The sequence below is a fragment of the Myxine glutinosa genome, chromosome 4 (genome assembly GCF_964187855.1).
Source record: "Myxine glutinosa chromosome 4, kmMyxGlut1.1, whole genome shotgun sequence".
NCBI classification, from domain to species: Eukaryota; Metazoa; Chordata; class Myxini; order Myxiniformes; family Myxinidae; genus Myxine; species Myxine glutinosa.
In genome coordinates this window covers 71,481,120-71,494,471 of record NC_136264.1, presented here as the reverse complement: position 1 = coordinate 71,494,471, position 13,352 = coordinate 71,481,120, and the positions used below count along the sequence as shown (strand labels likewise).

The following is a 13,352-nucleotide window of genomic DNA, read 5'->3' as shown; positions in this document are numbered from 1 at the left end:
ATCAATTATACATTATTTGTGAGTAATAGCTTTATGGAAAAATGGTGTTTGTCACTGTGTGTGTTGAAACCACATTATTGCCAGATAGTTGCAGTGAGCAGAGATTTTGATCGATTTTATGTATTGGTTCATCATTTCCCTTCCCAGGCAAAAGTTTATCAGGAGGTGCGGACTCTACACTCTGAACAACTGGCCCGTCTCCAAGCCAAACATCAATTAGAAAGTGACCTGTTAGAAGACATCAGGTCAGCTACATTATTCTTATTACTGAATTATTAGCAGTTTCCTTGTGTTTGTGATTTTTTACATCTTCCTGTTAGTCTTAAACTACGTTCACATATACGGATATGGATATGGCAAAGGCATGCGGCAACTCAGACGGTGTTCACAAAAACACACTTCCATGGATACGGACTTCCGAGTCAAAAGTGCGGAGATAGTGTTTTTCCTGCACAACTGAGCAAGATGCATCAGCAACACTATGTCAAGGAGGCAACGTTCTCTGCTGGAAGATAGTTGGTGATTCTCATATTGAATGCATATTATCTAAAGGAAAATAAATCTAAAGGAAGGCGCAGATGGTGTTTAAAGGAAGGCCCAATACTCCGAAAGAGACACCATGACATTAGCAATGCAGAACCAGACATTGTGTATATTTTGGGGATCTTTGTGCTCAGGGATTCTTGGGTCATATAAGCAACGTTTCCCCTCACCAGCTACGTAAACTTCATAATGACTCGGTATGATCAGGGAAGAATGGTGTGCAGCCGGATTCTTGATAGTCCACATGACATCATTTTTGACAAGTTGCCATCCGGTGGCATTGTGGATACAATCTTAATTGAGACATGGTGTGACTGGAATCTTCGTATGTATATTTGCATGCCGTATCTGTAGCCACGTCGGACATACTGTATATGAACATTGACATTATAAAAAAGTATTGACCGTGATTTTTATGGAATATGTGAACTGTATCCATGTATATCTGTACATAGCTGGTTTACCCTTTGCCGTGCCACTTGCTGCGTGCCTTGAAACCCCCAGCTACATCGTGCATCAACTTGTTGTGCCTGGCCACCCTTGCCGCTCCCGGCCACCACTTGCCGTCCCTGGCTGCGCTTTCCCACACCCGGCCGATCCTTCCCACCCCACTTGCGGCCCTGCTTGCCCGCCCCGCTTGCCCACCCTACTTGCCCGCCCCACTTGCCGCCCCCATGCCCGCCCCCTTTCCCACCCCACTTGCCCGCCTCACTTGCCCACCCCACTTGCCCACCACACTTGCCACCCTACTTGTCACCCTACTTGTCACCCCACTTGCCACCCCACTTGCCACCCCACTTGCCGCCTCACTTGCCACCCCACTTTCCGCCCCACTTGCCCGCCCCACTTGCCCGCCCCACTTGCCCGCCCCACTTTCCGCCCCACTTACCGCCCAACTTACCGCCAAACTTACCGCCAAACTTACCGCCCCACTTGCCCGCCCCACTTGCCCGCCCCACTTGCCCGCCCCACTTGCCGCCCCACTTGCCGCCCAACTTGCCGCCCCATTTGCGGCCCCACTTGCCACCCCACTTGCCACCCAACTTGCCGCCCCATTTGCGGCCCAACTTGCCGCCCCATTTGCGGCCCCACTTGCGGCCCCACTTGCGGCCCCACTTGCGGCCCCACTTTCCGCTCCCTGCCATGCCAGACCGCCTATTTCCCGCTTGTGTTTTCCCCTTGCCGCTTCAGGTTGCCCCGTAAATGATATGCCGTATGTGCAAACTCTTAATTTACCCATTTGCCGCTAACAAAGTATGAGTTTGCCTCAAATTAGACAAACTGCACATTGGAAAATAACATTTAGGCTGGAGTTCCCCAAGGCAGTGTTCTGGGCCCTGTGCTATTTCTGGTCTTCATTAATGATCTCTCCGACTCTCTGGAAAATCCTCTCTATCTCTTTGCAGATGACTCCACTCTCTGCCACTCCATACCTCATCCCTCAGATCGGCAGTCTGCAGCCTCCTCACTCTCTGAAGACCTGGACGAAATCACAGACTGGTCAAACAAGTGGAACATGTCTTTCAATCCTGACAAATCTCACACTCTCACTTTGTCTCTTGGAAAAGACCATCTGGACAACCCTCCAATCTACTTTCTGAACAATTCTCTCCAAGAAGTTCTGTCACTCAAGCTTTTGGGTCTCACTATGTGCCATGATCTTTCCTGGGAAAACCACATTTCCAAGCTGGCCTCCACAGCCAGTCTCCGACTGGGCATCCTCCATCGTGCGAAGTCCTTCCTTGGCACACCTGAGTTCCTCACCACATACAAGGCTTTCATCCATAGCTCAAAGGAATACTGCTCTCCCCTCTGGGCTGGTGCTCCTGCCTCACACCTAGCTCGGCTTCACGTTGTTGAAACCAAAGCTTTCAGAATCATTGGAATCTCCTGCGATTAAGCTAACTCTTAGGGCCTTTCACTCACTCACCGCAGGCAGGTTGGTGGTCTTTCTGTCTTCTACCGAGTCCTATCCGGCCCAGCCCCCCCCCCCCCCCCAGCTCTGTCTGTGCTCTGTCCCCCCAAATATTCCTTTAGGTCGCACAAGATCTGCCAGCAACCCTCTTTTGGTGAAACTGCCAAAATCAAGACTCACTGCTCACCTTCACTCTTTCATTCCTCTTTTCTCCCGTCTCTGGAACAAACTCCCTCACTCTCTTCAATCCCACTCCTCCCTACAGGTCTTTACAACAGCTGTTCTCCACCATCTCTTATCTTCCCCCATCCAAAACCTTGATCTTTTCTACCCCCGTTAATTCACCCTAGATCCACTTTTTTGAAATAACGACTTCTTTCCTGGAAGTCCCAGCAGTGTCAATGTGCTTTATACGGCCCCCCTCCCCCCTTTCCATACCTCCTCCCTCCAAGCCCTCTCCCTCCCACAGATCTCCCAATATCCCTGTTCTCTACTGTTGTACTTTTGTGCTTCCCTCTCTCTCTCCCCATCTTGTCTCCCACTCCCTTTATTATATGTTTTATCTGTCCATTTGTTTTTTTGTGATTAATGTTAGCTCTTACATGAGCCTCGATCTTGTATACAAAAAAAAAAAAACATCAGCATTTTTAAGGTTGTCATTATTTATTTATTGTTCCAGGACATTCTGCAAACAACGTGCAGCCATTGAGAAAGAATATTCACAGGTGAGGACTCTTTGGGGTTTCATACACATGGTCAGGAATATCATTCAGCCACTACACAGTACAAATTTGCCTTTAAAACAGCGATGGGAGTGGTTGTGATTGAGTGGGGGGTTCTTTTCATCTTTCCCTTTTTCCATCTTTCCCTCTTAATGTATACCTTTGACTTTGCAACTCGTCGCGTATCCTTCGTTGACATTTAGTGGTCCTTTGAAGGCAGGGAGATTCGTGTCATTGCTCTCGACCTGTTCATGAAAGATATTGGCACCAGTGTGCAGAAGAATTTTCCATTTATCTCATGGCCTTGTTTTGCTCTAAGCCTGTTGTGATCTGCTGTGTATGACGACCCTTTTGGCTGCAGTATATTTACAATTTTTCCTGTTTTTCTTCACCTTCACATAACTGCTGTGTTTGCGTAATAGTGGTAGGCGTGCGGGGCGCCCAACTAACAATGTCTGAATAATATCCAAATAACAATGTCAGGATGTTGAGTAAAGTAGTTTTTGCTTTACTTGGTTGTAATTTTAGTACATTTAGCCAGTTATTGTTTTGACTCTTAGCGCTGCTGAGGTCAACTTTAGTAACTATGAATTCTCAAATTGCTTTTGTATAAACGTTTTGGGGCATCCATAGTAATGACAAACATCTTCATCATTGGACAAAACTTTTACTTAGATCGTTGTTTTACTTCTGCCACCGAATGTGCAGATATGGGATTATGGACTATGGGTTGTGATTATGATTATTGATTATGGATTATGGGATTGTGGACGAGTTATGACAAAACTAGGTGGATGAGTTGGTTAGGTGACAAGAACAAGCGATAGGATTTTGGTTCAGGTCCGAGTCCAGATATGACCTATCAGTAGCAGACAAAACGTAAACAGTTCAGCCTGGCGGAGGTACACTCTCTACCGAGCACCTTTCTAGTTTATTGACCTGTATCGTTGATCTCGGAGAGCACATTAAACCAGCTCGTCCCATTATTTATCAGTTCCCTGTGATTGCGAAAGATGTTGTGATGCATATTGAAAGGGCATATGCAGTCACGTCTGGGCTGCCTCGACTGGGTTTGAATCCTGACCCAACTATGAACTGTTATCCTGGTGTTTCGTATGCAGAGCAACACATCAATGTTTGCGCCGTCCCTCAGATGGACATTAAACTGTGCATCCCATCTGCTGATATTCATGAGTGGATGTTAACGTTTCCACAGGGTCCTTCGCGAAGAGTAGGCGAGTTATTCCAAGTTATTCCACCCTGGCTAAATTCCAGATTCCTGCATGGACTTGCAGGTAGCAAGTGATGTGATGCGGTCTTAGAGGTTTTTTGACACTAGGTTACACGGCATGCTATCTTTGATTGTGGTTCCTGTCTGGGCAGCAGCTTCAGCACTTTAAACAAATTGACCAGGCAGTTCACATTTTTTCATGTGAACAGCCTTGGATGTGAAGGGCAATCAACAACATTAATGATGTAGCGGCATGTTGAGAAATTTTGGGCTATTCCTGATTTGGCACCTTGGCCACTTACTGAATCGACAGTGACACTGGCATAGGACGCCTTGATTAAAAAAATAACAAGTTTTCTGGATTCATAATTGAATCCTTGTTAAATGTGTGTTCTTCTGATCGATCAATCAATAGGTAATCTGTGTCTGTTTTTCATTGTGGTTCAAACCCCTATTCAGATTATTAGCTGTAATCTTTTCTTCTAATGCTGGGATGTTCATTCAACCTCACCCAACCTTTCTTATCATGCTGCCTTCTTCCACAGATCAGTACCCCAAATCCTTTCTATATGTATTTCTTTGGTACACCTTCCCATATCTACAGCTGGGCCTCACACACCCGGCCTGTTGCTCAGTTCTCATTTTCTCCATCCTGCATCCTTGTCTGTTCCCACGCAATGTCTCCTGGCCCAAGGGTCAGGGCCCCTTTGTACAAAAGCCTGAGAGGCCCACCGGCCCACCTCCCTGCATACACCCACTGCCATGTGGGAATTGTTTCTGCGTGCCAAATTGCACAGCACCATCCAGCACACTTTAACCATTTGTCAAACACCGTGACCTGCCACACTCGGTGCCTAGCCGGTAAAGTTTGCAGGTTGCCCACAATTCAGAATTTAGCAGGTGTTTTTTTTTTCTTCTGTTTGTTCACCTGCTGATAAGAGGAAGTTGGTGGTGAGCAATGGTTATGGAAAACTGTGCCAGCAATGGTAATGGAAAAGGCACAATCTTTGGTAACTTTGCAAGGGTTTTATTCTCAACACACACAGTCAACATATAGGCTGCAATATGGCCGTGCTTTGCAGCTCTTTTTGGGACTTAGTCATTGCAGCTGAGTGATAAGTGCTCACAGGGAGGTTATTGGGTGTTGGTGTGAGTACAGCATGTGCGCGGTCTGGCCAGTGTGTATTGCAAGTGCATAATTGGTTGGCCGACGTGAGAGGATGTGTGAAAGTTGGTAGGTTTACGTACACCTGGTACAGTGGTACATGCCACCTGGTTTGACCATTTTTAATAACAGTTATTTAAATTGGTCATTATGTCCTTACGCTTCAATCATTCGATTAAAGCCGATTAATGGTGGAGCTTGTAGATGAAACATATGCAGACATATTGCTGTATTTTTACATGAATTGCAAGGATATTGTTATGTTTGTGGGGGTGGGTAATGAAATACCTTAGTCAAGGTAGGATTACACAGGGTAATGTGCTCTGACTGTCGCGAAGAAGAAGAAGAAACCTTCCTGCAATTAAATCAGGCCCGGATGTCCGTGTAAGCGTTTTATGTCTCCATGCGAGGGGTGGAGCTATGCTAATTAGTTAGGATATAAGGGTAAATTCCTTGTGTGTAGTCGCCTCTGTGTTTTTCCCTTAGTTCTTATAACACTTACACCACCAGCCATGCGATCATTGCCTACATTAAATAAATCGATCGCCGACCGGATCCGGACATTATTACGACACCACCCAGCTCGAATTTTCTCAATGGGCATCAAGTGTGGCTGTTAGGCCATGCCCTGAAGGACGATTGGTTGGGGTAAGCGAGTGGCGCTCGGTGATTGGAGCAAGTGTGATGTAGGAGAGAATGTTCAAGTCCAAGGAGAAAAAAGGGACACGTCCCACCATTTTCTCTGTCTCTGCACTGGGCTTCGTCACGAACCGGCATTTCACATATTTTCTCATTCTGGGCTACGTGGAGTTTGGTCGCATATTGTCTCGCTCTTGGTCCAGGCTCTTGACGCATATTTTCTCTCTCTCTTGCGCTGGGTTTCATTGCGAGCGGATGCACAGTCGCACTCTCTTGGTCTGGCCTTCATCACGAGCGGTCACAATTTATACACTCTCCTTGGTGCTGGCTTTGTGACGGCTGCGCTTCATGCCGGGTGCGCTTGAGAAACAGCGGGGCTTTGGGGGCATGGGATGCTTTAAGGAAGAGGGATTCGGCCACCTCGCACAGACCGGCTGGCGGCGGCACGACTTCGCACCATTGCGTGATTTCCTGCACAGGAACATGGGACCTGTGGTGGCCCCGAACCGTCGTGGAGACTGGAGCTGAGTATCAGCAAATGCACCACACTACGCATTTGATTTCATTTATCATTCCCTTGTGTTGTATACGAGTCCATTTGGGGGCGCTCCAATTCGGAATTATATTTTACCGTACATTCATTTTTGTTGTCCTGGTTTGTTTTCATTAAATTCACTATTTATTGCATTTCAGTGTCATGCCTGTCTTGTACGTTTATTTGTTGTGGGGATCGGATAACCCCCGTGCCACGTCCGTCCATGCAGGTAAGCCCTCGCTGCCCTCCACTACCCCCCCCACCCCCCCGCGCGGGCACAAGGTACCTCCATAGTTGGGTATACGCCTCGGAGTTAACGCTCGTTTGGTCCTATGTCGCCCTGAGGTCTTCACTACAGGGTGGACACGACAATATATTAGCAGACAATCACCAAATACATAGGATATTGGATTTGAACCCGTCAAATCCATATACATAGTGTAGTATATGGGATTTTAACCCAACAAATACATATAAAGGGTAGTATATGGGATTTTAACCCAACAAATACATATAAAGTGTAGTATATGGGATTTTAACCCCAAAATACATATACAGGGGAGTATATGGGATTTGAACCCAAAAACTACATATAGAGGGTAGTATGTGGGATATTAACCCAACAAATACATATACAGTGTAGTATATGGGAATTGAACCCAATAACTACATATACAATATAGTATATGGGATTTGAACCCAAAACCACATATGCAGTGTAGTATATGGGATTTGAATCCAAAAACTACATATTGAGTGCAGTATTTGGGATATGAACCCAACTGATACATAATACAACCTTTAGGTAGTAGGTTGTAGACAGCAACCGCTCAGGGTGGTACTACCGTTCTGACTTAGGAGCGTTAAGGTGGTGCCCGGAACCATCTTGCACTCTCCGTGTCAATATTGCTGGTCTTACTTTCTGCCTCACTCAAACTACAGCGACCGGGCTAGCTTCAACCTCTCTTGCTCGCAAACAAACATCATACACTTTTCATTATACACTTTCCTTCTCTTTTATTTAAGGCCTGGCCTCAATGAGGGCGATATAGTCCGTGCGTGGAGCTTTCAACATAAATAAATAAATAAATAAATAAATAATAATACTGTAATAATAATTATATATATATATATATAAGTTCAAAACACACCTGGTCACAAGTGTGCCGCACTGACCAGGTCCTCAGTCGAGGTCCTCAGCATCATCCTGTTTCGGCCCTTCAACCTCGATATGGTCAGCTAAGGTGGGCCAGCAGAGGCACATACACATCCACATGCAGCAACTACACCTGGATGCATACATACCCTCACCCGCAGCCAGTGCGAACGCAGACTACAACAGCAACACCTCCGCATCCAGAATCCACAGCACCAAACAAACATGGTGGAACACTCAAACACCCACCTTTATACCCTTCACCACTCACCAACAAAACACACCAGATCATTCATACACACACATCCACACACATACACACACAACACCAACCAACCACCTACCCTTACAACATACACCACTCAACATACAAAAACACACACTCATGCAAAAATTTATTCATGCAAAAACACACACCTTCACCACTCACTCACTCACTCACATACACAAAATAAGAAATAATAATAGTAACAAAAAAAAATTTAAAAAAAATTAAAAAACCACACACAACCAACCACCTACCCTTACCAACATGCACCACTCATGCAAACATGCAAAACCATTCATGCAAAACCACACCCACTCATGACCCACTCCTGCAACACACACACACACACACACACACACACATACACACACACACACACACACACACACACACACCTCCATTTCTATTCCGTAACCTCAACCTACACCGTTCGATGTGCCTCCCTAAACTTCCTCCAAATCCAAAATGAGCCTTTCAAGGCAACCTGGGCCACCTTGTCATACATCCTCCTCCTTTCTGTCCCACACACTCCAAGCCGAGCAAGAAATGCAGAAAAGAAATTTCCAATACACCCTCTACACCCCACCTAAAATGGCTGACACGAAACTCGCCAACCCTTCTCCCGGCACTCTGCCTCCAGCTCACTGTACTTTCCTCTCTTCCTCTCGTGCACCTCCTCCATGTTCTCTTCCCAAGGTACAGACAATTCCCCTAAGATGACCTGTCTTGTTGCACCTGACCAAATGACAATGTCAGGCCGCAACCTTGTCACACATATCTCCTCTGGGAATACCAATTGTGGCTTTAGGTCTGCCACCACCTGCCAATCACAAGCATCTGACATTCTGACAGCCTCTTGCTTTCCACCTCCTCCTCTTTCCACCTCCTCCTCTTTCCACCTCTTACCACTTGGCCCTCCTTGACAAACCACACCTCTCCCCCATCAGTCTCCTTCTCCACTCTTCTCTCTCTCTCGACCTCAGCACCTCTTGTTGCACCATCTGCACAACCTGCACCACCACCGCCAGCACCTGATCATGTCGCCACCTGTATTGTCCTGCTGCCAATGCTACTGAACATGCACTCAGTGCATGCTGCACCGTTCCCACACCTCCACACAAATAACATCTCTCCTCCTGCAACAACCCCCACAATCTCAAGTTTACTGGTGACGGAAGCACATCATACGTTGCCCGCAACAGGAAATTCAACAATATTGGCTCCATCCTCCAAATCTCTTGCCACTTCAATATCATCACCCGCACACCTTCCCACTTAGTCCAAGCACCTTACTGTGCCTGACCGACTGCTTTCACATATCTCCCCTCCTCTTCCTTTCTTCTCACCTCCCTCTCAACCATCTTCCTCCTCTCTTTCACACATGCCTTTCCCCATCGCTCATGCTCCATCCACCCCAAGCCATGCTTCCCATGCTGTACCATCCCCATGACCTCCCCCTGTTGCAACCGCTCCTCCATCTCGTCCACCTCTGCTCTTGCATTCGACTTCCGACTTCCCTTATTCTCTGGGAGAGCATTCTTTACCACTGCATCACTTGAATTCCGCAACATCATGAACTCCCGCACCCTCACCACCTTAAACTCCTCGGTTAATGATGTCAAGGGAAACTGGTTTTTCCACTCTGACCATAAAAGGCAATCATATATAGATACAGTATCGTAAATACAGTAATAATACAGTATATACAGTATATACAGTAAAAGGCAAAGGTATATATATATATAAACAGTATAGTATATGGGTTTGAACCCAACAACTACATATTACATATACAGTGTTGTTTGTTTGTTTTTCTAGCTATCTGTGAGCGGGATATCTCAAAAACGTATTGACTGATTTGGACAACATTTAATGGACAGGTTGGGTGTGTGACAAGGATGAATCAATTTGATTTTGGTGAAGATCCAGATCCGGATTTGGATCCGGATATGAGAATTTTTAGGTGATTCTTCACCATTGATAGATGGGGCCAAAAACGATATATAGCACGATATCTCAAAAAGTTGTGGATGAGTTGATGAGGTGACAATGCCAATTCGATTTTGGTTCAGGTCTGAATGCAGATCTGGCCTATCAGTCGGAGGTATGCGCTCTCCTGAGTACTGTTCTAGTTTTTATCTCGAAGTTACTCTGTTTAGCTTAAGGGTCGTAAATAATAACGTTGATTATTGTGATTTAAAATCCATTTTGAGTGCCATTCCAAAGGTAATTTGAAGGAGTATTGCATTAAAAGGTTGACTGTGATGAAAACGATTGAGAGACAACCAAACCAATCAGCACAATGCTCCTCATTCGAACAAGGCTTGAGAGACCTAAGACCATTGTCTCTTTATCCATCCCTTCCTCACTGTCCTGGCATTGTGCCAGTTATCCTTTGTTGACAATTCTGTTCTTAGTCATTTACCTTTCATACGACCTATAAAAGCCAAGGGTGGATGATCGCACTGGCTAATTATATAGGATCTCTTCATGTAACACAATATAAAGCGATCAAATTGGTACCTGACAGTTCACCTTCATTTGGAGGTATTTAATGTCACTGTCATTTTTACACGTGACATGTCGCAGGTCTGCAAGAGCTTTGCTTTGATTTTGTTGCTGCTGCTGCTGCTGCTGCTGCTGCTGCTGCTGTTGTTGTTGTTGTTGTTGTTGTTGCTGCTGCTGCTGCTGTTGTTGCTGTTGTGGCTGCTGCTGCTGCTGTTGTTGTTGTTGTTGCTGCTGCTGCTGCTGCTGTTGTTGCTGCTGCTGCTGTTGTTGTTGTTTTTTGTTTTTTTTTCTTGTTGGGGGTCGATTTTTTAAATGTGCACCCATTGGTCGGACAGCTGCTGGACAACACCCACATATGTCACTTGACTCCAACCACCATAGCACCGAGACAAAATTATATGGCCGCCATCTTGGTTTTCTGGTGGGCCTAACACATTAGGCCTGTAGGCCTCTGCTGATTTATACACTGCCTGGGTTTGTTGCATCAGATTTTCTTTGTGTCGAGTGTTATTCACGATGAGGGAACCCGAAAAATCTAATCATATGTCGAATAATAGAAAGGTTTAATCAAACCCATCAGAACGCATAGTAATCAAGCTTTACGTTACATTGCGTAATCTTGTGTTATGCAAATTAGTAAAAAAAATAGTGTTATGTAATTTTTAATGGCCCCATATTAGGGTAAAGCAATTTGTGACCATGTGACGAATCAGCTCGTTCTGATGTAACTGTGGCGGAGGCTGTCATGGATGAAGTGTCGAGTTAATCTTTCAATAGCACATTAAATCTGTGCCTCCCAATCAGCCCCTGACCGGAATTTGTCGCAGGTTGTGAACACAGTGCAGTCATTCTTGTTTTTTTATGCATCTCAGTCCAGCTTGTGACAATTGGTATTCTAGCATTGCAGGCCATGGGTATAAAGCAGCGTATTTGACAGCAGTAAACGTGAACCAACCGGGATATCATGATTTCGAGCGTATGAGCAAGCATGTTGATTTGCTTCCTTTATATGAATGGATTTTCATGAAGAACCTGCTTTATCTCATAATTACGTGTATATTCTGGCATCTTTTACAAATAAATTCTGCTGGTGATTCAGTGACTGAGGTTCAGCTATGTCACTGATCAGTGCCCCCATCGTTTAAGACAGGAATTTTATATTTTGCTGAGGGTACCAACATGAGTGCTACTTCTTAATGGCCAAAATTATCCCCACCTTCCCCTCTGCCCTTCTCTTTTTTTTCTTTTTTTCTTTACATAATCAAGGCTCATGGAAGAGCTAGAACACAGAATTGATCAGAACATAACAAAAGGATCCGCAGGAAGCGAAGGGGAGAAATGCCAAAAGCAGAAAGGAGGGAGAAATTACACGAAGAAGGATAAACCAGGGATGTGGGTAATGATTAGGGGAAAGCGAGAATGCAACAGATGGACAACTTGGATACAGAAGCAAATTTTTGGGGGGAGTGAGGGGTGGTGTAACGGGTGTAGAAAGCATCATGGTTTTGGATGGGGGATGATCTGAGATGGCGGTGAACGGCTGTCCTTTTTTTCTTTTTTTTTGTATGCAGAATCGAGGCTCATGTAAGAGCTAACAAATTGGACATGAAAACATGCACAGATACATAAAACATACAATGAAGGGAGCGGGAGACAAGAGGGGGGGGGGGGGGGGGGAGAGGGAAGCATACAAGCACAACAACAGTAGAGAACAGGGACGTCGGTAGATCTGTGGGAGAGGGAGAGCTGGCGGAGGACGGGGGAGTCGTACACTGTATAAAGCAAATGAACACCACGAGGAATTTCAGGAAAGAAGTTGTGGATTGAAAGAGGCAGATTTGGGGTGTTTTAACGGGGTAGAAAATATCAAGGTTTTAGATGGGGGAAGATAAGAGATGGTGGTGAACAGCTGTTATAAAGAACTTGAGGGAGGAGAAGGATTGAAGAGAGTGAGGGAGTTTGTTCCAGAGGTGGGAGAAAAGAGGAATGAAAGAGTGAAGGTGAGCAGAGAGTCTTCATTTTGGGGGTTTCACCAGAAGAGGGTTTCTGGCAGATCTTGTGTGTCCTGCATGAATATTTGGGGGACAGAGCATAGACACAGCAGAGGTAGCAAGGCCGGAGAGGAGTCGGTAGAAGACAGAAAGACCACCAACCTGCCTGTGCTGAGAGAGAGAAAGGCCCTCAGAATCGGCTTCATCACGGGAGATACCAATGATTCTGAATGCTTTGGTTTCAACCGCGTGAAGCAGAGCTAGGTGTGAGGCAGGAGCACCAGCCCAGCGGGGAGAGCAGTATTCCATTGGGCTGCGGATTAAAGCTTTGTATGTGGTGAGGAGCTCAGAAGTGCCCAGAAAGGACTTTGCACGACGGAGGATGCCCATATGGTGACTGGCTTTGGAGGCCAGCTTGGAAATGTGGTTTTCCCAGGAAAGATCATGTCAGATAGTGAGACCCAAAAGCTTGAGTAGAATTGGAAAGGTGAGTATCGGCTGAAGAGGTAGAAGAAAAGGGAGATAAAGGGGGCGGGGCGAGACAACACGCACGTAGTCGTGTGCGGGGACCGCGAGGAGGGAAGGAAATATATATACAGTATATATATATAGTATTTAAAACTTTAGACGTTGTTCGTTTAACGTTTAAAATGTTAAACGTTAGAAGGGTAAGATGTTC

The 13,352-nt window shown here is 45.7% G+C and overlaps 1 protein-coding gene across 3 annotated transcripts in view; it reads left to right on the top strand.

The window, feature by feature from the left end:
- FCHSD2 (FCH and double SH3 domains 2) overlaps positions 1-13,352 on the top strand; it is a 216,853-nt gene that overhangs the window by 15,439 nt on the left and 188,062 nt on the right. For 2 of the 3 annotated variants that reach the window (XM_068112523.2, XM_068112522.2), the window contains exons 2-3: positions 148-245; positions 3,138-3,183. In XM_068112523.2, the coding sequence (XP_067968624.2) occupies positions 148-245; positions 3,138-3,183 (144 nt within the window). Of the gene's footprint in view, positions 1-147; positions 246-3,137; positions 3,184-13,352 lie in introns of those variants that run through there. The other variant, XM_068112528.2, reaches the window with a different exon arrangement.